Here is a 24,687-nt window from a genome sequence, read left to right on the forward strand (position 1 = left end):
TGTATGTGGAGTAGTATGTAACTATTAAACTCTACCATGAGCTATAATCAAGCCAGGACCAAGATTATGTAATTACTTCAATTTCAGATTTTGCCAAATTTATCACAAAAATTAAAGGATTTAATTATCATTAAAAATTGCGCATGTTTTAACTAATCTCGTCACGACCCATCGAACTGAGTGTGCTAATTATATGAGCTTAATTTCCCACCTTGTGAGATAAATCACGATTTTTAATAGAGAGACAGTGCTCACCACATTAGGATACAAATATTTGGTGCCGATTTTCTCAGAAATTTAAACGGGAAGCTAATCCCAATTTTCAAACAATTGCATCGTATTTTGAAAAATGAAAGTCCACTTTCAATAAAAACAATTGCCCTCAACTCCCAAGGCACGAAAGAAATATCGTTTAATTGGAAAAAAATCAGATATTGCGCAGCACATACAAAGATTTATTTTTATCCTTGCTCCTGGCAACCCGCGCTGCTGGAAGGGGCGCGGGAGCGGGCGTCTGCGTAGTACACGCGCTGGTGGGGGTGGTTTCTGCCTTGTGGGCTGCAGCATTGTCGGGAGCACCAGCCGCCGCGCCGCGCCTGTTCCTCTCCGAAACAGAAGCAGTGTCTCGCGAAAAACAAATAATGCTCGCGGAGCCTTCCGTCGCGTCGGGGTCGCGGCCGCCAGTTGCCAGCAACAATCACTGACTCCCGCAGCACCGAGCATGGCTTCGGGCGGGCCACCGGGGGCCGGGGCCCCGAGGTGGGCCCGCTTCCGAGTCCGCTAGGCCCTCGCCGCGCCGCCTATATCGATTCTCTCAGCACTCAGGCAGAGCCAAGAGGCACACGCACTGCTCCTCGCACCCAACACACACACACGCAGTCCAGGTGAGTTGCTTTTTGTTTTCCAGCCAGCACCCCTCTTGAGGGCGAACCGTTTTCTCGCCTGATTGCCTGCGAGCTGATTGATTTTGCAACCCGATAATAAAACAGTGGAGCGGCAGGGTGGTGTTCGCGTGCACCCTCGTCTCGTCTCGTCGGCCACTTCAGCCCACGAGCCCCCTTGGCCTAGTTTTTTTTATTGTCTCTTTACTTTAGGTGGTGAAATCTTACTTACTCCAAAAACTTAAATAAAATATTGCAAATAAATTTAAGTTTAGTTCAACAACTGCACTATATATGTCTAAAAAATATTTTACAAAATGTAAATTAACATTAACACTGTTTTACTAGAATCTCTTCAATGAACAAAATTCCAATGTTTTAACAACAACCATGGATTTAAAAATGGGCGTTGTCTCACTGAAAGCTTAGAAAATCATAACAACGTTTCCCTGCTTAAAAGGCTTATAAGGAAAACAAGTAGTTTGACATTTTAATCTCTTACCTTGTAAGTCATCCGCTGCGAAACGTAAATGTCAAGCTCAAGTATTATTGCACTCCGCGTATCCTACTTGTAAGAAAATCAAGCGTCTGCTCTACGTGTACTTTACGTTCGAAAGGACATGTGCATGCATCAGTAACTCTGCTTTTTTCCATGCTCATGGTTCGTTTTGTTTTGCACCAAAGTGGAATTACAGTGGCAAGTTGTTCAAGTTAAAAACAATCGTTGTGGTCAAATTGATTTATTGCAACAAGTATAGACCAAAAATTATACAGTATAATATTTTGACTGTTATGGTTTACAAAAAAGCAATTTTAGCTGTGCTATTGTTATCCACTAAAAATAAACTTGTGCAAATTCCATTTTAAATTCATGATATCCATTTAAATAATTCCTCTAACATTTAGATTCAGCAACAAGAACGCATGCTATTTTCATCACTAATAAAAACAATTGAAAAATTTATCGTAACATTTATTTTATCAATGATTAGTTATTGCTACAGCTTGAAATGAATATTTATTAAACGCAAATCATTTTTCATATATGAAATAGTTTATACAATTAGAAGTTAAAAAATTTTGACACATATTTTTTTAAAAACAAATAAAACATTTATCATTTGATATAGTAATAACAATTTAAAAACAACTTTTACAACAAATTGATACAACTGATAATTTAATCAACTGCAAATTGTAGCAGAGGAACTGCAATAATTTCGATAGATGTTCTTTATCAAACCCATTTAACTATTTTCCAAAATTCAGTGTCTGGTTACTTACTTAATAACAAATGCACATAAATAATCACTGAGAGTATATACGCGGCAAGAATGGATCATTCCAGAATTATCGCAACACCGGAAACTCGTAAAGAGGGCGAAATTAAAAGGGCGTGGGTCGTGTTTTTATTTTTTCCCTCGGCCGAGCATTTTAATGACACTCGGTGCCAAGATAATAGGCGAGAGCGGCGGCGGCGGCGGCGGAGGTGTATGTGTGTGCGAGCAGGCTGGAAAGTATGTGTATATTAGCCCGGCTATTGACTACAGCAAACACACGACCGACCGAACGAACGACCGGCAGGACGGCCTATCGATTTTCCACCAGCCGCTCGAAGGGCCTTTCTCACGCCGCGCGCAAAATATGCACTTTTTGTGCAAAAGCGCATTAATCGAAAGCAGGCAGGCGGCTGCATGGCTGGCACACTTGGCAGACGCAAACGAGACACTCTCTGCAATAGAGATGTTGTAGGATCCGGAGTGGCGGCCAAAAGAGCTTTTGCTGCAGTGCTCTCACATTATTTTGGCTATGTCTATCCGTCTTCTCGACAAATCTGCAGTAAAAGGAGCAATTTAGCGTCTGGAGAGCTTTATTTTCAAGCCGTTTGATACAATGTGTGAAATTTGAATAATATATTTAAGACGAGAAATATAACTAAGAAAATTCGGGAATTAGCTACAACTCGACGGTCTAGAAGTTTAGTCCATCCAGATTTTCTATTTGAATAAAAGATTATCAAGACAACGCTATGTTGTTGCAAAAATTTCCTTCCTTAAATAACGCAGAATTCCACGGCAAATCTGAAAAAATTGCACCTATTGAAACGGAAAAGAGTTTGAGTTTGAAGTCACTTGGGAAAATAGAAAAAAATCAAAAGTATCAATATACGAGACATGGAAATATCTGAAATAAAATTTGAACCAAAAAAAGCAATTACATAAAACTTAACAAAAACAAATACCGCCTCTCACACCGAGACCTCTCTATCGAAAAACAATAAAAAGGAGGCAAAAACGCTTGCGGCGCAATTGTCTCGACGGTCAGGCGCCCGCAGGTCGAGAGGCGCCCAAAAGACCTTCGTTTCTTCGGTCGCAGCAAGCCGGAGGGCCCTTCCGCGCGCGTAACGCCAAGCGCAGAAATGCTTGTACAAATTTAAATTAATTCCCAAACTTTGCTAAAAAATTTTGAATTTATAAATTATTAAATAGTATGAAAGTAAAGGGTTCTTTTAAAATTGTTAAAAATCGGGTTTGTTAAATATTTTGTCCTTTAATTTCAAAATCTGAACATAAAACTGAAAATAAATTCGGTAAAATGCTTTCAGAAAGATAAAAAATGACGTTAAAATAGAAGAACATTATTTACACTTTTATTAACAGAAATTTCACATCAAACAAATAATTAATTTTTACCAACGACTGGTACAAACAAGGTAATTGACTTTTTAGTCATTGGTGAAATTATTGAATTTGAGCAGTGTCCTGCGAGTTGAGAAAAATCCCAAGGGGGAGTTTGCGAGCTCTAATACGTTTCGAAAAACCTGTAAGCAATAAGTAGTGCAACTGGTACTTCACGTTCAAGTAATTTTCTTGCGGTCTCTACGTGATTAATTTTGTCGTGTGGCACATTTTGCACATCACTTTAGGTAGTTCTGTCACTTGCATACTGATGGGGGCGCGCATTGAAAACGTGCTGAAATTCATACAAGTGCCGGCGGGCGTCTTTTCTCGAGTATCATTCCTCTCTCTCAGCGGAGTAATGCGCTGTTGACCCAGTTTTGCCCTTTTTGATCAAACATGGCACAGAATATTCGAGGAATAATGCCCAAGTTGGTCGCTGAACTAGGCTGCTGGATAATCTGGTGCGATAGCCTTTTGTTCAGATTAGTGCTCGCTATAGCTTTTCAAACTGTTTGCATTCTTATTTCAACTATGCACATACCTTCAAATTTTAGTTTTTAGACGCTCCGATGATAGATTATCTCAATTCTTAAGATAGGCAGTTGAAAACTTAATTAGTGATGTTTTATTAGGGAAAATAATCTTGATATTTTTTTATTTAATTACAATTCGTGATCCTATTGTGTCATTGTAAATAAAGTATATTTAAATAATATTAAATATTACTGCATTGCTATTTTAATATTTATACAATTAGTTAAAAAAATAGTGAAAATAGAGCTATTCACCGTTAAAAAATTGTTACAAATGAGGATTTTAACCAAATTTAACGAAAATTTCAATTTAGAATTGGAGAAATATAAAAAATATCCATAAAAGTACAAAATTTCTTAGCAGTGTGAAAATCAGTTTAAAAGTAGAGCACAAAGCAAACTGATTGCTCAGCGCTTTTTCATGCCTGGCAGTTTGCTTCTTATTGAGCTTGGCTGGGCAAACTGAGTGAGCTAGCCTTTTTCTCATTCACCGCGCGAGCAATGAAGTAATTAAGGGCTTACGCTTCTGACTGAACATCAACATGGGGCCGTCGGAGCCTGCCGCGATTTGCATCCTCTTTAAACATTCTCACTGCCCCTGGTTGTTCGTTTCAAGCAAGATAGAAGGCCAGGAGAAGGCCACTATAACCGACGAGAACTGAACTGCTGTGACGCTATTTTCCTTAATAAATTAACGATTGAAGTTTTAAGAAATCATTTGTAACAATTAATGCGGTAAAATATATTTTTAATAATTAGTAGTAGTAAGATGAAGAGCATGTATTTCTGTATTGATTTTTTTTAGATAAATTATACCCCTAAAATTAAACATTTCCAGGCATCTATAACTTTTCCCGCTTATGTACTTTTTCAATTATTGTATTTTTTTCTGTCAAAAATCTACTAGCAAATTTAAGTAGAGCTTTTTGTTTTTGTTCCAGATGAGTGACACTTTGACGCATCCGTCGTCGCCACGCGGGTCTCCAGGCACGCTGGAGACTCAGCTGGACCACTTGCTGGAAACTTTCAAGCGCGGCGCCACCCGGGCGATGATGGAGTCGCCGGTCTCTAGCTCTTCATCGACGTCGCAAGACCAAGGCAGCGACACCGACATCCCAGGTACCAAGTTCTTTCCCATCAAAACTATAATTCCTCAACGCTTTCCGGAACTTCTTAATTAGTTTTACTGCGGTGTAAAAGTTTATTTCCGTGAGAAATTATTTACAAAACGATTACATCAATTTTAACTTCAATTAAAAAGAAGTTACTAAAATCTTTACCGTCGTAAAATAAATCTTTTATGTAATCAATACCCAAATCATTCCAGTTTTTCAGTGCTGCAGCAATTTCCTATTATTAATGATTCCAAGTAAAATTAAATTTGAGATATCCTTCTAAACCAGAAATATCATCTTTGAGTTGAAATAAAACGGTGCAATGTGTTTACATCTAATGACAGAAATACGTGCTCCCAAATAGATTTCAAATACCGCATAAGCAATACACTTAAAAAGATTCTTTGGTCGCGTGTGCTGGAGTTAAAATAGACTGTTGGGGGTGTCAATTCACGCTCTACTGCTGTGCCAACAGAAACATTTAGATGAAAACACTCTCTTGATGTGAGAAAAGCTCAGCCAAGAGTGTTTTTCTCGCGTGGGATTGATTAACTGTGGGAAATAGAAAGTGATGATTATTATCTGTGAAACGATTCGGTTTGAAAGATGCCATCAGTCGCTTTGGTTGCTGTTTGCAATCGTTGAATGCTTTTCGAATCAACAAATTTTCAATACGATTACAAATAGACAACAAAAAATTTTGTAATTAGAGTATCTTATTAAAAACTAAACGATAACATGTCTGTAAAAACGTTTTTCTTGTATTTTTTCTAAATTTTCATTTAAAATTGAATCTTTTTTTTTAGAATTTAAGCTAAAACAATCCAAATTAAAACAATGCAAATTTATATGACATGTATTTTATGCTTTACTAATTGAAAAGTAACTATATATAAAAAAAGTTGAAGAAACGTTTCCATACAACCTCAATTCTCTCGACTCAACACTGAACCATTTTTTACACGTGACTTTATAGGAATATATTTTTAATACTCTAATCATTTTTCAAATAATCAAAATAAAATTGACTTAATTTTTCCCCCACTTTTCCAGGTCGTCTGCTTCGATTTCGTCTGCCGTCAGCACGGCGTTTGCCGTTCAACCTGAGCCTGAAGCGCAGTCGGAGCGGCGTGAGTGCACTGAGTTCGGAGCAGGAGTCGCCGCCGTCCGAGGGTGCGACGCCGGCTGCGACGCCGCGGTGCCCGCTGGCGGCGTCGCGCAGCGCCGCCCACGCACCACACCGTCGCTCGCTGCCCGGCCTGCTGGAGGCCTCAGGGGCCGCCTCCTGCGCCTCCAGTCCCGTGCACCAGCCTGGCGCGAACAAGTGCTGCACCTCCACCGCCGACCTCTCTGCAGCCAGTCCCCCAGCCCCAGGTGAGAAAATTAACGAAAATTGTATTTTTGCATCACAAATTGTTTAAGATTAAGCAAAACATTATTTTAGAAAGTTATTTACAGATTTTTTACGGGCATCTGTTGCTTTTTTAAACGCGTTGAACTCGTTGAAAAAAATTCGTTCAATTCACTGTCAAATTGATTGTTTGTTAAGCTATATGCTTAATATCTACGCTGCCACACCAAAATGCGTTCCTTGAAATATGAGAGTTAATTATTGTAGCTTCCCACTTATGGATGGGAAATGAAATGATCTAAAATCCAGTTAAATAAATTTAGTTTGTTTACAAACCAAACTAGTCATTTCCAAAGAGAATTTTTAGTTTAACGATCAATGTATTTAATTACCTTCATATGGAAATGAGCATGATCCTCTTGTTGTAAATCATGTATTTCAATTTGATCATTTATCTATGAGTTTTAGTATTTCCTTTTAAATAAATTGTTTGACAAAAAAACATAAATGATCGTTTTTGGTTAAGCGTACAAATATTTATACATACCATGATTGACATATTATAAGGAAGTTATTTACTGAAAAACAGCAATGAAACCTGATAGTGCATTTTTAAAGTTAGCTTGTGGGAAACGGAAAATTGAATCGTTTGTGGAATCAAGCTACAACGGCAACGTCAGCAACAAACCAGGGTATATATTATTTAATTAAATTAGACTGTTCCATTATTTGCTATCGAAAACAGGGGGAAATAGTCACGAAATTACCGAAATTCGCGCAACAGATTATGAAATAATTATATGATTGGAAAAATCGTGAGAACGTTATTATTTCTCTTTAATTAATACATATTAACTTTTTTCGCACACATCTAACATGATAAAAACCACTTTAAAATTTTAATCTTCCGCATTTTAACTGTTCCTTTTATGTTTTGCAACAATCACGAGAGGACGTAAAATTAATGATCCGATTTAAGCGTCAAATGGACAAGATCTGCCAACCCTGATAAAATATACTGGACCACATTTAATGGTGAAATATAATGCCAAGAAAGCATTTTTTTAGTCTGCAACCTGTTCTTCTTGTCAAGATCCATCAGAAAGTGTATGAATATGAATAGCAAGGGAATTTTTCTTTTAAGCGACAGAAATAACATTTTCCAGTTCTGTTCGCAAACTGTGCTTGCTAAAAACTTTTGAGCTGATCTTCTTGGCAATTTACACGGCGCAAACCTGGGTAAAATTAATGAAGACCAGTTAGTTGATGCTCTACGCAAGTCTGCAAGAAGCGTTATTAAAAAATTAATTTCAGCTCCAAGTTTTGTTGACGAACCGGAGAACTAGTTTTGAAACAAGCGAACACTTTGTACGACAAAACGTCGGCAAATTGCCAAGTTATATTTTATTCTACGCGTACGCTACTATACGGGTTCGTTGTTCGTCGTGCGGTGGAGCGAAGAGAGGCAGCAACCCGCGCTTCGAGAGCAAGGATTGGCGCAGGCGCATTGGTGTATCAATGTCGGCCGTGCCTCGTCGATATTTTCGCCAAATTACGCTTCGCAGTTTCATTGAAAATCTGCCGAATCGACCGAGATCAGCGGATAAAAGTGCGGAAAGGTCGATTGGAAGTGTTACGCCTTCAGGATCGAAGACTAGTCCAGTGACGCGAGGTAAGCAAAGCACGTTTTTTCACCGTCTGACGGGAGCTTTAAGGAGCAAAATTGTTTGTCGCGATGCAGGCCGAGCCATTTTCAGCCTTCACTGCTCAGCTCACTGGTCACAGGGGCAGGGGCGGTGGCGTGGTTTTTTAACTTTAGCGGCGTGTTCATTTTCCAATTTTTTTTGTTATAGCGTTTGTCTTAAATTGATATCAATTTAACATATGTTTTAACAAACAAATTAAATAATTTTATGTAAAACATGTTTCAACGTTAATTCATTTTAATAATATTTTTCTTTTACATTATTTTTAATATATAACAATATTTAAATTATTAAATTTTATTTAAAACTTTTCTTTGCTAATCAATTTTTAATATAATCAAACATGATTTAATAAATTTAATATTTTGTAAACATTTTTCAATATTTCCAATCTTTCATATAAATTACGTTATTGGTGCTCATCGATGTATTTAATAATTGCCAAACTAATACACAATCCGTAAGGAGCGTTGAAAATCCACTGCAAAATTTAACTTCATCTAATTGCTGTTAAAATGAAGGGTAGAAATTAAATAAGTGCTTCAATAAGACCAAAATAGCAATAAAAATCTTAATTTGTTTTTACTCAAAATAAAAATAAACTAATTTTAGGCAATGGAGGAAGAAAATCGAGAGAAAGAGGCGAGTTTAATCTTGCACTCGATGCTGACCACGAGGCGAGAGCAGCAGCTTCAGCCTCAGGTTGTGCCCTTGGAATGCGAGGCCTCCAGCAGCACCAACGACCAGCAACTGGCAGCAATGGCTGGGGCTGAAGACGAGGACGACGACGTCAACGTCATGGAGACAGATGACGATGATTTCGTCGTGTCTGCCGCTAAGGATACTGAGAGCGACGACGAGAGAAAAGAACAAGCCAAGATTAATAGCAAAAAAGGACTGAGAAAGAAAAGGAAAATTTCTGACTACGTCGCCCAGGGCATCGATCCTACTAAGCTGGAAGACAATGTCGACGAGGTATTTTTTTTAATAAATTTTAATTTAAAAAATGAAAGAATTAATACACACTGAGAAAACTTAGGAAAACTATAATTATATACTAAAAATTATTATTTTACTTTAATTTGTTGGTCAAGAAGTCCGTTAAAATCTTTTCCTTCTCTCAAACATGTGTTTTAAATTAAAAAATTATTCAAAATTGTTTCTTCAGGTTGTGAGCAGATTCAATCTTGGCTGCGAGTGCGTCGAGTCGAACTGCTTTAAAAACCTGAACGCCGAGCTGGTCTACAAGCACAGACTGAACATCGCAGAACTGACCAAAGCCGAGCAAGACATGTACCTAATGGGCGTCACGATGGCCAGTCTCACAAACCCTGAGACGACGGCCAAGCTGAAGGAGCGCCAGAGACTCAGGGCGCAGTACGTTTACCAGGGACGGAAGGTGTGTTTGGACGCCTTTCTTTACTTGGAGAACTGCACCCACTACCAGCTGAAGAGGATCAGGAAGCACGTGATGACGCATGGAGTTGTGCCAAGAACCCATGGAAATTTAGGTATTTTAAATAAAACTAATCTAAATGAAAAATATTAAAAAAAACATTTATTCAGTATTTTTTCTACAAATTTGGTATAATTTTGGATTTTTAACAGGTAAAAAACCACACAACACTTTCTCCCTGGAAATCTACCGGCACGCAAACGATTTTATTGAGAGTTACATTGAGCCGTATTCAATACAAACAAACACTCAAAGCAAGTCAAAGAATGCAAAAAAGAAAATCACCATCACCCTACCTCAGAGGATCACCAGGAAAACTTTGCATAACGAGTACAAGGAGTACTGCGAAAAGCTGAGCACCAACTCGAAGGTTTTTTTAGTTTCCATCCATTTTAATCAGGGTTGCAACTTCCTACTGGCTCTTTACTGCTGCAATTTTTCATGCTAGATTTTTTTGTGAAGAATTGAGGGTTGTAAAGAGGTATTCCTAAATGGGAACATTTCATTTTTTTCGTAAAATTTCAATGTTTTTGTTCTATGATCAAATTTAAAAATAGGGAATTTAGTCGGTTTTTCCTAAGTAGTGTGGGTGGCAAGTGTCAACATATATGCTAACGAATAAGAAAATTGTGATTTAAAAAATTGGGAACAAAAATGCATTAGAAAATTTCATTCTTAACATTTTTCTCACAAGTGGCCGATATAATGCTTTTAAAAATTTAAAATAATCTTCAAAATCAAATTATCTGGCCCTCCATTAAATTTTTATCATCATAAATGTTGGAAAAACTCCATATACCTCAAAATTCTAGAAGTCAAATTTTGTAAAAAAAACGCATTTTTTACCTTCAAATTTGAACACCCAAAAAGCAAAATTTTCGCCCCCTTTTTAACCCTAATAATGAATTTTAGATGAACGATAATTTTGGACCAAACATTAAATTTTTTTACCCAAAAAATTAAACTGAATAAATCGATTTTAGTGCAGCCCTGATGTCATGGAGTAACAAAATAATTAAAATAAAAATCCTTTCCAGACGATGGGTTACTCTTCCTTCCGGCACTTTATCAGCGAGCAATTCCCCAACATCCGTTTTGTAAAGAACGACGTGGGCGTGCCAAAGCCTGCTAACCTGGAGTTGTACGAGCCGAAAGTGATCGAGACCGAGGAGCAACCTCAGCATCCACCGCCACACCCAAGCAGCATGCCGGCCCCTGAGCCGGCCCAAAAGGAGCTGCGGCAGGAGGAGACCCTGGTGCTGCCGCAGGTGTCGACAGCCCAGCTGCTGGGCACGCAGCAGGCGGTGGCTCACCCGACCATCATCATGGACGGCGGCACCAACACCACCTTCACGACGCCCGCCGGCAACACCTATGTCATCACGCAGGTGCTGCCCACCAGCTTCTGCCAGGTGCCGGCCACCTTCCAGACAGTCAGTATCGCTGCTGACAGCCAGACCGTTCAGCCGACCACCTTCACCTTCACAACTACTTAAATGTGTAGATTGAAAATGAAAATTAATCAGCAGCAAGCTACCTCAACACCTCAAGCGAAATATTTCAGATTGATAGAGAATCAGACCAAGCCTTTTTACTTTTAAAAAAAGAATTGACCAAAGCTAAAATATAGAATATAGCCTAGATAATCTTGGTTCCAAATTTGTGTTTGTTTTTATTTACTGTCTATTGAGATTCAAGATTCTGAATTTCCCTTGATGAGCAGATTCCATTTAGAATCACAACCAAAGTGGATATTTTCATGAAATTTTTAAAAATTTATCCTCTGTTGTAGTAATCTGTTCCAAAGACAGGAAATTGATAATGAACTGCTAGTAAATGTATATAATAGTTGTAGGTAAATTTTTGCATTGGCTTTTGTTTATTGGTTAATGCAACTTATCTGTGAGTTAAATAAGATTGAATTCTGTGACTTAAACATTTGAATCAGTACATGCAGGCACAGCTTCCAAAGATGTTTGTACTTCTAACTGTCCCTTATACTTTAAATGATCTCTATTTTTGTAAAAATTGGTACAAATAAAAAGTTCAGAAATGAAAACCAAAATTCTGAATTTATTAATATAGTTTTGGTTAAAGATGGTACGTGTCTTTTTATGCCTTAATGATTATTTGCAGGGATTTTCAATAGATGTGTGAAAAATGAATGAGATTCATTCTCTTAAATAAAAATGAGCAAAATAAAAAAAAAACCACGATGGAATTACGCAGGGCCGAAACAGCTGCTGGTACAGTGCAAGACCGTGCTATTTGATTTTTCCTCATTTAGTAATATTCATTATTATAGCTAACCGTCCAGAATGAATATTCCACACAGAGCAGATCCATCCAATTTATCTTAAATTTAAATTTCTAGTTGTTTTAGCAGTGTTAACCCAATAAGTGAAACAATGGCGTCACAGATTGAAAAAAGATGGATTTTTTTTAACTGTTCTTTGATGAGTCTGTCATAACAACGCCTTTATCAATAATTTCGATTTTTACTGCACTTATTTCACACCTATTGCATTTTTTACTTTACAATTCTCAAAATGATAAACTTACCTTCATCTTACTTTTAAGATAATTGTTCTTTAAAATGTATTTAATAAAGAAAACCAGGATATCGTAGTGTGTATACCCTTATAGAAAATTCTGGTTTGTATACATCCTTGAAATTTTGTTAATTAATCTTTTCCCGCAAAAGTGGCTAGCAACACACATTCCCTGAAATTCGCTTTTTTATATACTTCATCTATTAGCGGTTCGTGTTCATTTATCTTTATTGCTGGATTCCAGAACAACGCTGTATCTATCTCTTGTTTATTCCTTTACAACCATAACAACCCATTTAATTTTTATTGCATTTGAAATTGATTTTTTGTGTCCGCAAAATGAGAAACGTAGAAATTACTTTCCCATCAAGCGCCGCAGACCGAATCTTCTTTGATACACGGGTATAATTTAAGCCAATTTGTTTCCAGCTTTGGTAAAACAATAAATCATTCTGAAACAGGATTAGAGAAGAATATTTTGGCCGCGACAAGCCGGAACCTTATTTTAAAATTGCAGCGCTGTAAATGGAAAGTTGGCGTAGGCGCCGCGATAAAGAGGAAATAAAGGCAGTGGGATGCACCGCGAAAATAAACGGTGCGAAAATAATAATGTTTCGTTTGCAAGAGCAGCCAGCAGATAATGAATAATCAGAGCATACGCTTATAAAGCGCAGCTCAACAGACGAATTCCGACTGGACTCTGGTGCGTGCAGTAAATACTCGATGATGCTACTTTTTCTCGTTTTCTTCCCTGCTTTGCAGCCGCGATCTCTCCGCGCGCGCGTCCAAAGAATAGTAATTGAGTTCGTGAGTGTAATAATCGCGGCGGCCTTGGTGAGATGCTGGCTGGCTGGCTCGACCAGCAAGACGATCTAATGTGTGACGTTCGTTTTCGCTGAGTTGGTCTTGAGATCGAGCTCCGCACACGCATTATTTTGTCCTACGCGCGCTTGCCGCTCTAATTTTCTGTGCAAACAAACACCTTCCTCTGCCTTGTAAGAACAAACACGGCTGTTTTTTGTTGCGTGGTGTTTTCTTTACTGAAATAAATGGCTAATTAAAGGGTAGAGTATTTTCTCTGAAGGAAATATGTTTTAGAAACGGGTTTGGACTTGATGAAAGTTTCAAAATAGATCAGCACATATCTTTTACGTTTTTTTTTCAGTAATTTTGCCTATTATTAATTTTCAAATTGGCAATGTCAAAAATTCAAGGTTGCTTATTTTGGCTTCAATGATGAGGGTTTCAGGAAAAAAATCAAAATTAAAGTTTAAGCGATTTGTAAGACTTGGAAATTTGAGTCCGTAAAGTCGGTATCTTGGACTCACATAGTGTTGGATGATTCCTGGGAATATTTGATATATGATTTACAATTTTTAAATTTCTTATTACCCATTTCGGACGTGCCACGAAGATCAGGGTGAAAATCTGGAAAAGCGGGCTCCCCTTGAGTTCACAAAATCATGAATATCTCGAGTTTAAATGTGCACTTTCATTTAAAAAAACAGTTGATTCCAGCGCCTTAACGATTGTAAATTGGATAGTTAATATGATTGTTTTCTTTAATAAGAGCGATGTACCCATTTACCCCAATTGTTATTTTTAAGAGGCATAGTAGTCAAAGTTCTGCACTCTTTGCCTCGCGGGTCAGCAGAAAACCCGTTTAAACTGCCTCTGTTAACGTTGGCGAGTAACAATTAACTTTGATGCAGAGCAATCTGGAGCAAAACACGTTAAAGAAGATTTCGGAGGCTCTCAACCACGATTTAATTGCTCTGTGATATTCAGAATTGCTGCCGTTTTCGCATTCTCATTTTCTTTGTAATTGTTTCCGCGCGCGCGCGCGCGCTCAGAAGTAGTTTACTTTCCAAGGATTAAAATTCTCACATGGAATATACGATCTTATTTCTAGTGTGGTCGGTGCTTTGTGCGTGAGAGGCATAGGCGCTGAATAAATGTCAATTTATGTGCATTTAATGAATATTATCCATCAAAACGGATTACTCTTGACATTCCCTCATCTAGATATTTGCACAGTTATGATATGACGGCAGCCGCAAGTACAGTTTAGCAAATTATCTACTTCTTGAAATCGACTGGAATGCGGGCTTTAGAAAAAGCCACAACACTTTCTCATATTTTTGTGTTCCCGTGTCTTCAAAATATTTTCATTGCAGAGCTTGAAATTTCTTTGTCCTTATTTTGAGCCGAAAAACTAATTATTTTTTAATTAATTTAAAAAGCATTTTCTTAATCTGAGATGTCTTTGAATTTAACCTAGCATATTTGAAAAAAAGTAAAAAGTAAATATGTAACCTAGCCTCAGATTTTGCAATGAAAAGTTTAGTAACTTTAAACAAGCCAGAGCAGGAAATCTTTAATCGAAATTCTCAACAAAGTCGGACTTAGGACTTAGGACGTTGAAAATATTTCATATGTCATATATATGAAACCGTTCAGTTGTTAATTCAGCTTGTTTGTAAAGTTTTGTCAATAAAAACATTAATATAATATGTTGCTGGAGTGAGTGGGGGGGGGGCTTCAATGGACTTCGTAAGCACAAACAACGATTATATTTACGCACCAGATCAAGCTATATTAATGAATAATATGTTTTCATATTTTAAAAATATTTCGGGGCTTTAAATGTGACAAAACACATACCAAAAAATCGTATTCATTACTGGAGTCAATTCAGGATAGTTCCACGAAATCCTCGGCACGCGAAGGTACAAAAATACCATCCCAATTATACCGCAAACTATTTTTATTTCCACCCTATTGTCTACTCAAAAGAGCCTCTAATTTTTTGTCCCAATCGCTTCGGAGCCAGTTTTTTGTTAGCGCACGAATTCCTTGCCCGCCGCGCTGGCTCGCTGGCTGGTCTCGTAATTTTCCGTTCCACCGCAAAAAGTGCTGAGCGAGTGAGTGAGTGCGAGAGCCCAGCACCATAACACGGAGCGGCTGCATTTGCGTGGAGGGACTGCTGCTCGGGCACCTACAGAGCGCAACCAACGGTCGCTCGTCACTCATTCAGTTCGGTTTACTCGCTCGGTGCTAGCGGTTGCGTTGCCTTTTTCGCCTCGCACACATGTGACCTCACCTTTCGTGCCACTTGTGATCAAAATCCGAAGACTTCGTCGCGGCTTTTCAGCCTGGATTTGCACACGTAGAATGGCAATCGTGTAAGGTGAGACCGCCAATATACTTTTTTTTCACCTGTGTGGCTTTGGATATTCAATATTGTCATCCTGTGCAAGTCTGCGTGTGAAATTCTCCGTGGCAGTCCGGTAAATTTTAAAGTTTCAAATTTTGAACCAGGAAATCGTCGCTGGAGTGAGTGGGAGGGCTTCAATGGACTTCGTAAGCACACAGAGCGATTATAATCACGCGCCTGAGAGCTTTTAGTGTGTATACATAGTGTAGTCTGGAAGCGTGCGCCTGCTTTTATCTGCTTTTCGGCCTCTAAATATTTCCCTCGCTCAAAGAAGAACTTTCTCCACAGTTTCAAAAATATTTTCTTTCCCGATGTTGAAAATTCGATAAGAAAATTCACCTGACGGCGCCTCTCACGTCTCCTTTTTAACGCTTTCGAGGTCTTTCGAGCCAGCCCACGCGATTTTTCCGTGCAGATCGAATCCACGCAGGTATAATTAAATTTTTCGCCAAAGTAGATGCTATTAATACATAAAAATGTGAGAAAAAACCTATTTTGATTTGCATATATAATTGGAATTCCCACGAAACCACACGACGTTAAAGGAAATTTGATTTTCCCACACGAAAAACCAGTCAAACGGACGTCTTATCGGTGATGACACGATTTTCCTGTTTCTTGGTGCAAAAAGGCCGTCTCGTCGGCGAGAGCAGACCGCAAAGACATTCGTATTCGTACATCTTCTTGGCATGCTCGTCACATATCCAAAAGAGCGACAAATGACTCACGGGCTCATTCAGATTAAAAGCACATGACATTAGGCCGCCCTCTCTACTGCCTCCAGTATATATAAATAAAATAATACTCTTTTGTTGCGTCGGGCGGACGATAGAGCTGCCGATGGATGCTAATTTAATTATGCGGCGCACAAAGCAATAACACCAGCGTTTTCTAAGTCACACGTTGCACAATCCAAACTTATCGAGGAAGTCCTAACGAATGCAAAATTGGTTCAACCTTTAAAAAGGATTGAAACTGCAAAACAAAAAGGAAAAATTCTTGTTAATACCAATGCATAAAATCATCCTTTTTTTAAGGATTCAGTAAAGTCAACATTGATTCTGTAATTTTTTCACCAAACATTTAGCATGCTTCTCAAGTGGCAAAGATTGTCTCCCTTCTCGAAATCTTATTTGATTTCAAGAAAAAGAGTAAACGTTTTCTTCGCAATTGGATAGGAATCGAAATCGGCCGAGAAAATATGGAATAACTATTATTATTGTTGTTTATTCTCACATTTTGTCAAATACTTATAGATCACATAGTCGATAAAATTATATAAGCATGTGAGAAAACACTCCTGGCAAACAACTTGCGGAAACCGTTGTAAATTTTAGAGGAAATTGGCAAAATTTGAATTTTAATTGAAGCATGGCACTCTTACACCATTTTACATTATAGAATTTACTTTGTAAGACTGTCAATTTGATCAACTGATTATTTTAGACAGCATAATAACAATTATTTTCAATTAATGCTCTGTTTCAATCCAGCACTTTATCTACTTCAAAATGACATAATAAGAATACTTCCCTATTTGACCGATTGATGTACAACAAATAAATGTAAACAGGTATCAACTAATTTGCATAATTCGATTTGACGCTGCCGTGTATGGTTAACCACATCATTAATGCTCAAGTTATCTAGGATGAAAAGGGATCATAGCGTTAACCGTTTTCCTGATGTTTGTCTTTGGCTCGTGTTGCAGATGACGGAATGGTGGACGTTGATTACGAACTAACTCTCTGCGATGTCGCCGATGTTTTACGCGGCAGATACGCGATCATCACAGGTATTTTATAATACTTTGTCACGGTCAAACAGTGCGTGAAGATTAAAACATTCCTTTAATCGAATGTTTGATAAACTTATTTACACAAAAATAAGGAAAAACAGAATCGATTGTTTTTGTCAGTTGGTATTATTTTTTGTAATTAAATTTTGATGGTGTCAGGTGGCAAATCCCGAGATGGACGGCCACTTATTACTTTCCCAGACCTGGGAAACTTCTCCTTGCTGGAGGACGAAGATTACCAGCGTCTTATGGTGTACCTGACCTCTGTTCCCTCGTGAGTGCATGATTTAAATTTTTGTTTCTTGGCAATAATTCAAATGCAAATCAAAATATTCAAATTAAAGTATGCAAGAGGCAGATGTGGGTTTCGTTTTGGTGATAGACAGACGAAATGACAAGTGGAACTCTGTAAAAACGGTTCTGCTCAAAATCTCAGTAAGAATTTAAAAATTCTAGCAAAAAAAATACTCCTAATATAAAATTTCGCAGGGTTTCTTTCCTGGCCTTATACATGTGGCTTACGTCCTGCGTCCGGCAGGATTTCTGCAGAAAGCCATCTCTGAAGTTAGCAACAAACTGTTCAAAGACGAATTCAAATTTCATGTGAGTTTTTGCGGAAGCGTGCGTCGTGACCAATTTTTATTAATGTTCTCCGTCCTAATATAGATGCAAATCTGTAATAGCGTGGAGGAGCTGCACGAGTATATCGATGTCAGCCAACTGACCCCTGACCTCTCAGGTACTCTTCCCTACAGCAACGAGGAATGGCTTCAGCAGAGATTTGTGAGTGCAATTTTAATCGATAGGAGATGATTATTTCTCTCCTATAAAAGGACAAGCGATTAATATTTATACCCACGCGCCATACATTTATAATTTAACACGCGCTGAATAAAAATAATTACGCGTCATCCTGTTTCGATACAATCACTTATTGCACCTGCGTCTGAAAGGGTGAAATATTTTAGGCCCTGGAGAAATTCTCGGCTGTGACGAATGAAGTGTCGAGGCTGCTGCATGACTTCACGCAGCGAATACAGGAGGCCGGTTTTCCTAATGACGTCGCCACCACTACCAAAGTGATCACTGAGCAGGTCTGCGATATAAATATATATCCTGCGGCGATTTCGATGAAAATACGTGTGTGTTTCGCAGGAGGACGAGTACACAGAGCTTAAGGAACAAATTTTGGACGCTGCCAAGCACGGTGAAAATTTGCTTTCTGAAATAAGACAATCACCTCAGTCGCAAAGCATATTAGCCGACTCCCATCAAAGTGATGCTTATCAAACATTCCCAGACAGAATTTCTAATGTCTCAGCAGTCGAGAGGTTCTTATTATAACACACACGGCGTTTGACATGTTCGTGATTTCCCTTTCAATTGTAGATTACTGGTGCAGTTGGAAGAGACTGAAAGAACGTTCGACGACTTCTGGCAAAGTCACTACATTAAGATGAGCCAGTGTCTCGAGCTGCGGCAGTTTGAGCAGAACTTCAGAGAGCTGCAGACCAAGTTCGATGACCACCTTGGCGTCATCAGCCACATGACCGAAATCGGCGAGTCTGTCAATCGAGTCGACTATCTGATCCACGAAGCGAGCGAATTCGAAAGGAAATGCCTGGTAAGCAGGAGTGAAAAAGCTGCTGGCTGTGCTAATTTTTTCCCTGCAAAAATTCGCTTGCAGTTCGACTTGGAGCGTGCCGACGAGCTGCAAGGCATTGGCACCGAACTGATGGCCAGCAGACACTACGGCATGGACTCGATCAGGCCAAAGTGCGTCGAGCTGTGCAGAATGGCCCAGAATTTGGGCGAGCGGCTGCAGCACCGGCTGGCCCTCTTGGCAAAGTGCAGGGAGCTCCAGGAACGAATAGAAAGGGTGGGTATTTTAGCACTAAAACAATAATAAACTGTAACAAATTTATCTCGGCTTCAATGCTGCTTATTCACTCAGCTTTGTAATTAAATTAATAATAATAAAACACAGGCCAACAAATGGTGCGCTGAGGGCATTGAAATGTTGGCTCAGCCAGTGGAGAAACAATCGACCCCCGAGCAGGCGGAACAAGCTCTAGTAGAGTTGGAGGCTTTTAATGCTGCTGGGGCAGAATGGGGTGCTGTCAATTCCATCGACTTGAAGCAAACCTTCAAAGACGTAATCACGCCAGAGACAAAGGCACTAGTGCAGCAGGTACACTAACATTCAAGACTTTTTAACCAGACGAAGATACTCTTGACAGATTATAATTATTTAGAGCACAATTCAATACGTAATTTTTGTTCAGGTTGTGACCAGGGTGGAAGACGTACTGATGATGGTCGACCGGCGGCATGAGATGCTGAAGAAACTGGCCATCAAACCAGCACCGAAACCTGTGCAGCAGGTCAACCCTGAGCCTGCCATGCCCCTGGCAGGGTCCTACAGCAGCGGCAGCTCAGACGACTCCAACCAGCCGCCCATCAACTCGAATTTCAAGAGGACCAGAGTCATAAGAGTAATTTTTCTTGGTTTATTTTGAACAAAATTGCTCATGATGAAATATAGAAGGAGTCATCCAGCGACGTCAGCAGCTTGGCCAAAGGGAACAATACCCAACGGACTACAGAATGGCCCGATTCCTCCTCGCCTGACAGTGAAGTGTCCAATCACGACCACGAGGTGCTGAAAACCAAGCGTGGCCACGTGTTAACTGAGCTTCTGGACACTGAGAGAACCTACGTCACTGAAATGCTCAGCATATTGAAGGTCAGAGGTGGCTCAATGTTAAAATTTTTAGTGTCAAATGGCAACTTCCGTAACTTACAGGACCTTTCTGAGATCTAATGAGGTTTTCAAAAAATATAATGTTATAAGGCATTTTTTGCACTTGAAATGATAAATTTAATTTTAAAGTAAATCTATTATCAGGGTTACCGTGACGAATTACTCCTAGCTGAAAAAGAAGGACGTGCTCCAGTTCTGCTTTACGGCAAATCTGACGTACTTTTTGGCAACCTGGAAGACTTGCATCGATTCCACGCAGACATATTCCTGACAGACCTGGAAAACTGCATTACCACCCCTGAACTCGTTGGGCTGTGCTTTGTGCAAAGGGTATGTCACCACTCTCAACCTGAGAAAATTAATTAAAATTCTAATTCTTGCAGCGGGAGTCATTTCACCGTATGTACAGCTCGTATTGCCAAAACATTCCGCGGTCAGAAGCACTGCGACAAGCCGCTGGAGAGCAGCAGTGTGCCTTCTTCAAAGAGTGTCAGCAGAAACTGGACCACAAGCTGCCACTGGGAGCGTACCTTCTCAAACCGGTGCAGCGTATCACAAAGTACCAACTGCTGCTCAAGGACCTGCTCCGCTACTCCGAGGACTTGCCCAACTGTCTGAAAGAGTTGCAAAGCGCGCTGGACTGCATGCTGGTCGTACTCAAGTGCGTCAACGACAGCATGCACCAAATTTCCATTACTGGATTTTGGGTAAAAATCGATTTTATTGAAATAAAGGAACCAAAATAATGCCTTTGACAGGGCAACTTGATGGAGCAAGGCGAGCTGCTGATGCAGGGCCAGTTTAACATGTGGGTGGAGAACAAGAAAGATCGTCTAAGAGAATTAAGGCTGAAACCCATGCAGCGGCAAATTTTCCTCTACGAAAAGTCCATTTTATTCTGCAAGAGGGTGGGTCGCGAGCCTGACACCGCAACCTACCAGTTTAAGACTTTCCTTCAGGTGAAACGTGCTCCATTCTAAGCCACTTTTATAACTAAAATAATATATCAGATGTCGCAAGTTGGTCTGACTGAAAATGTGCGAGGTTCGAAAGGGGACCAAAGGAAGCTGGAGCTGTGGCTGCAAGGCAGACAAGAAGTTTACACCGTGCAGGCACAAACAATGCAGCAGAAAGAGGCGTTTCTGAAGGCCATCAAGCAAGTGCTGCTGAGCCAGCTGGAGCAACTGAAAGGGGACGCCCAGAAGAAGCTGCAGCGAGGACTATCTCAAAATGCCATACCAGCTCAAAGGTAAAATTGGAGATTATTCCCCATTTTTATTAAAACTAAAATTTTTTCATCCACAGGCCACTACGTCAAACGACCTCGTGGGAGAGCCAAGCAGGCCAAGCCATCACCTGCATTCCAACTTCGAACGTAACGGTAGTCATCCCTGTGCACAACAACAACGGCATGAGAAGACGCAGTAGTAGGCACATGAGCACGGACGCATCATCCGCCGCCTGTGCGGCGGAGAGAGATGAAGACGAAGCGGGCTGGAGCTCAGATTACAGCAACAGCGACGAGGAAGAGTGCAATCAGGACCCCTTTGGGGCCGAGTCATCTGAGGTGAGCACTGGCCCGCACAAAAAATATTGCAGATTTGAAATACATTTTTTACAAAAATGTAGTGTCTGGGGTCTCTGAAGGAAGAGGAATATAAAAGTTCAGATTTTCACGTTCATTATTAGAAAGTTACAGCTGTAAAAGCAGATTTGGGGTCCCTCAACGACCCCCACCCTAATTCACAAGGTTTAAAACAAACTACGGTACAACCCCTCAATTTTAAACCCTTTTCCTTCACTAAAAATCTCTCCCAGATTTTGTCATTAGATTAATCCCAAATTATCACACCACCTCTCACGGTCGATCACCTCCGCAGTGTGCAGCTTAGAACTTTTCATAATAGATACTCGTAACAAAAACTGTCAGTGTATCAAACGCACTTGACAGACGCTCTTGTAACGCTTTTGACGAAGTGTATGAGTGCTCTTCACACGCACTTGAGTTACTTGTTGAATACTTTTTTATAAAAACTTGTTCAATAATGATTTCAGACTGCTGCCAAAAAATTTACAGCGTTAGCTGATTACTGTGCCATGGGCAGCTCAGAGGTCACGATGCACGAGGGAGACGTGATCGAGTTGCTAAAAGTCGGATGTGCCGGTTGGTGGTTCGTTAAAGTTTTAGGTGTGTTCCCTCTGTCTCTCTATCAGAAAATAATCATACATCAACACAATAAAAGCATGGACGAGAACAATTTTCAAAATTCTTCTCTATGCTTGCGAACGGCTTTTCATCTTTTGCACATCTGCTTTCGTTTAGCACAAAACGCTGCTTTTAATTCACCAATTGTTCAAAGCCGCTAACTGATCCGATGGCACCACGGTATTCTTATTATTTTTATACATTGCCGTCCCTGCTACTTTTAATAATTTCTTTTGATGCGCTGGAAAAAAAATTGGTTCAGCTAATTGCCGTAGAAACGAAAAAACAAAAAAATATTTTCTGACGTTTCTACGAAATTTGCAGGACCCTTTTTTGTTTTCAGCTATGTAATCAAAAGAAACATTTTAAGTGTGCGGATTTACAGGATTAAGTCTAAAGCCGCAGCGGATCAGGTGCCTTAAAATCGTTAGTAATCGGTGGCGGCTTCGATCAATAAAGGGTTTATAACGCAAATTGTGCCCGAATAGAATTAAATTTAATTGAATTTCGAACGCAGGAACTCAACAAGAGGGCTGGGCCCCCTCTGCCTACTTGGAGGTGGTCGGCGGCAAGAAGTTGAGCAGACACAGCTCGCCGTCGGTTAGCAGCCAGGACAGTGGCATGGGCACCAACGGCCGCGGACCGCCCTGAGTGGAAACGTGAAAACTCATCTAGTCAACTATGAACTCGCGTTCTCCCACGATGGAGAGAACCACCGCATTATTCAATTACTAATGTCTATGGATATATTCCCCAAGTTGTTTTATACACTCGCCTTTGTGAATCGATGATTTATGCTCGAGCGTAGGTTTGACACCCTCCAGCAGTGAATTTAGATACAACTTTTCCTTTTTTCTCGATTCAAACGCCATTGATTGATTTTTGGTTTGCCACGAAAATGCTAAAGCGATTGTTAGAGTGCCAGAATACTATTGCTAAAACTGAGTTCGTCAATACAGACAATATAGAAAAACTATGTAACTGCAAATATATTGCTCAGTATATCATCGAGAAGCTAAATCTCGCCCAACAAATCTATGTAAATTTTACTACAGTATATAATATTAAATAGACACCTTGGTATCAAACTACGATAAGACGCAACACGCAATCTAATCTCATAACTGTGACTTTTTTATCCTCTAAAATATTCGTACTTCCTCTTCGTGGAAAAGTTCAAATGTCTGAAAAATCTCTCCGGAGCTAGGATTGCATTCATTGGCACTGTCTAAACTCTTGTCAAAATTTTTGGGAAACGCAACGTGTGGACTTTGGCTTTTTGTCTCTTATTCACTCCTCGGATCAATGTCTACAAGCGAGATGTAACCTTTGATGCACAAAAACTAATATACTTAAAATTCATAACGATTCATGGTTTACTCCAATTTTCGTGGCCAGATAATAACAAGTGACATTTGTGTCTTCCGAGTGCAATTTCATAGCAATTCAAGCAAGACTGCAAGAAAAACAACTGCGTGCGGTCTAGAAATAGTCAAAATTTGTTTTAAGGACTTGAACTGGAAAAAAGAAAATTTAAGTAAAAAAACCGCCCCTTTAATTTGACCCTTGAAATCTGTTCAAATAAATTTTAAAAGTTCACGTCCTTAACGCGTGTAGAATTAAAACTAGAATCAAAATTCCATGATGCTTTCAACTAAATCACCAATTTCTGTCCATGTATATTGAATTAATGGCCACACAAGAAAATGCGGAATGAAATAGAACGAAGAGCACGGTTCCATGTTAGCATAGCAAAAGCACAACAACTAAAATTGGTGTTCGCAATCGGCCTGCATGAAAGGAAAAAATACTAAATTTAGCAAAAATGAATGTTCCTCTCATAAGAATAGTGCGAAAATCTGTCCAGAAAAACAGAATGCGAAGAATTTGCAAAGTGATTTACAATGTAATGGTCAGGTCACCAGTGTCCTTTGAATTTACAAGAACATTCTACGTTAATTAATTTTCAACCTTGCCAATTTTTGATAAGAAAACGTCCCAGTTTTGAATGTACCCAAGGACAACCGTAGACTGTTTTTATTTTATCTTTTTTTTCTTGTGGGAGCCTCTGGTAAAACGGAATTTATTTAAATAGGTCCCAACGATGGTTCTCTCAACTAGTTCAAAACGAAATCAGGTGTCTGATTTTTACCAGAGGCGATTCTCTCCAAGAGTTGAAACTCTGCATTTTTGATTTGTACTGTTGTATTCACGTTATTAATAAAATTAACAATAAAATGAGATCATTTAAAGAAACGTGGGTACTTACATTATTTCCTTCGGCCTCTCCATTGCCTCCAGGTTTCTCTCCTGGACTGAAGACTGCTATATATCTACAAAATTCTAGAGGCTAAATTCAACTTAAAAACTGGCCTTCTGAAGATCTGGAGGTATCAATAATGATTCATACTAAAGCAAAAGGCAAAA

The 24,687-nt window shown here is 39.3% G+C and overlaps 2 protein-coding genes across 6 annotated transcripts; both read left to right on the forward strand.

The window, feature by feature from the left end:
• Positions 1–557: 557 nt before the first annotated feature.
• Positions 558–24,516, forward strand: LOC135948431 (guanine nucleotide exchange factor DBS-like). 5 transcript variants are annotated; one of them, XM_065497715.1, is made up of 22 exons: positions 558–884; positions 5,037–5,214; positions 6,264–6,584; positions 17,204–17,287; positions 17,450–17,564; positions 17,635–17,725; positions 17,780–17,893; positions 17,957–18,073; positions 18,259–18,384; positions 18,446–18,621; positions 18,680–18,914; positions 18,978–19,169; positions 19,278–19,481; positions 19,576–19,785; positions 19,836–20,036; positions 20,199–20,384; positions 20,438–20,761; positions 20,813–21,013; positions 21,065–21,303; positions 21,360–21,621; positions 22,110–22,242; positions 22,778–24,516. In XM_065497715.1, exons 2-22 carry the CDS (start codon positions 5,037–5,039, stop codon positions 22,909–22,911), a joined length of 3,843 nt encoding a protein of 1,280 aa, XP_065353787.1. In that variant the 5' UTR covers positions 558–884; the 3' UTR covers positions 22,912–24,516. The 5 variants fall into 5 exon arrangements, with proteins under 5 accessions (XP_065353787.1, XP_065353795.1, XP_065353804.1 ...); XM_065497723.1 differs by having other exon boundaries at positions 22,110–22,218; XM_065497732.1 differs by lacking the exon at positions 19,278–19,481.
• LOC135948463 (uncharacterized) lies at positions 7,827–11,775 on the forward strand. Its single transcript, XM_065497760.1, has 5 exons — positions 7,827–8,233; positions 8,880–9,242; positions 9,436–9,778; positions 9,876–10,093; positions 10,761–11,775. Exons 2-5 carry the CDS (start codon positions 8,883–8,885, stop codon positions 11,217–11,219), a joined length of 1,380 nt encoding a protein of 459 aa, XP_065353832.1. The 5' UTR covers positions 7,827–8,233; positions 8,880–8,882; the 3' UTR covers positions 11,220–11,775.
• Positions 24,517–24,687: the final 171 nt, after the last annotated feature.

This window comes from Cloeon dipterum, chromosome 1 (assembly GCF_949628265.1).
Source record: "Cloeon dipterum chromosome 1, ieCloDipt1.1, whole genome shotgun sequence".
In the NCBI taxonomy this organism is placed as follows: Eukaryota; Metazoa; Arthropoda; class Insecta; order Ephemeroptera; family Baetidae; genus Cloeon; species Cloeon dipterum.

Bases quoted from the DNA above. Each gene is read 5' to 3' on its own strand.
- LOC135948431 (XM_065497715.1), top strand. From the start codon at position 5,037: ATGAGTGACACTTTGACGCATCCGTCGTCGCCACGCGGGTCTCCAGGC. The intron at 6,585-17,203 runs GTGAGAAAATTA...CTCGTGTTGCAG, and splicing joins AGCCAGTCCCCCAGCCCCAG to ATGACGGAATGGTGGACGTT. The intron at 21,304-21,359 runs GTAAAATTGGAG...TTTCATCCACAG, and splicing joins AATGCCATACCAGCTCAAAG to GCCACTACGTCAAACGACCT.
- LOC135948463 (XM_065497760.1), top strand. From the start codon at position 8,883: ATGGAGGAAGAAAATCGAGAGAAAGAGGCGAGTTTAATCTTGCACTCG. The intron at 9,243-9,435 runs GTATTTTTTTTA...TTGTTTCTTCAG, and splicing joins TGGAAGACAATGTCGACGAG to GTTGTGAGCAGATTCAATCT. The intron at 9,779-9,875 runs GTATTTTAAATA...GATTTTTAACAG, and splicing joins AAGAACCCATGGAAATTTAG to GTAAAAAACCACACAACACT.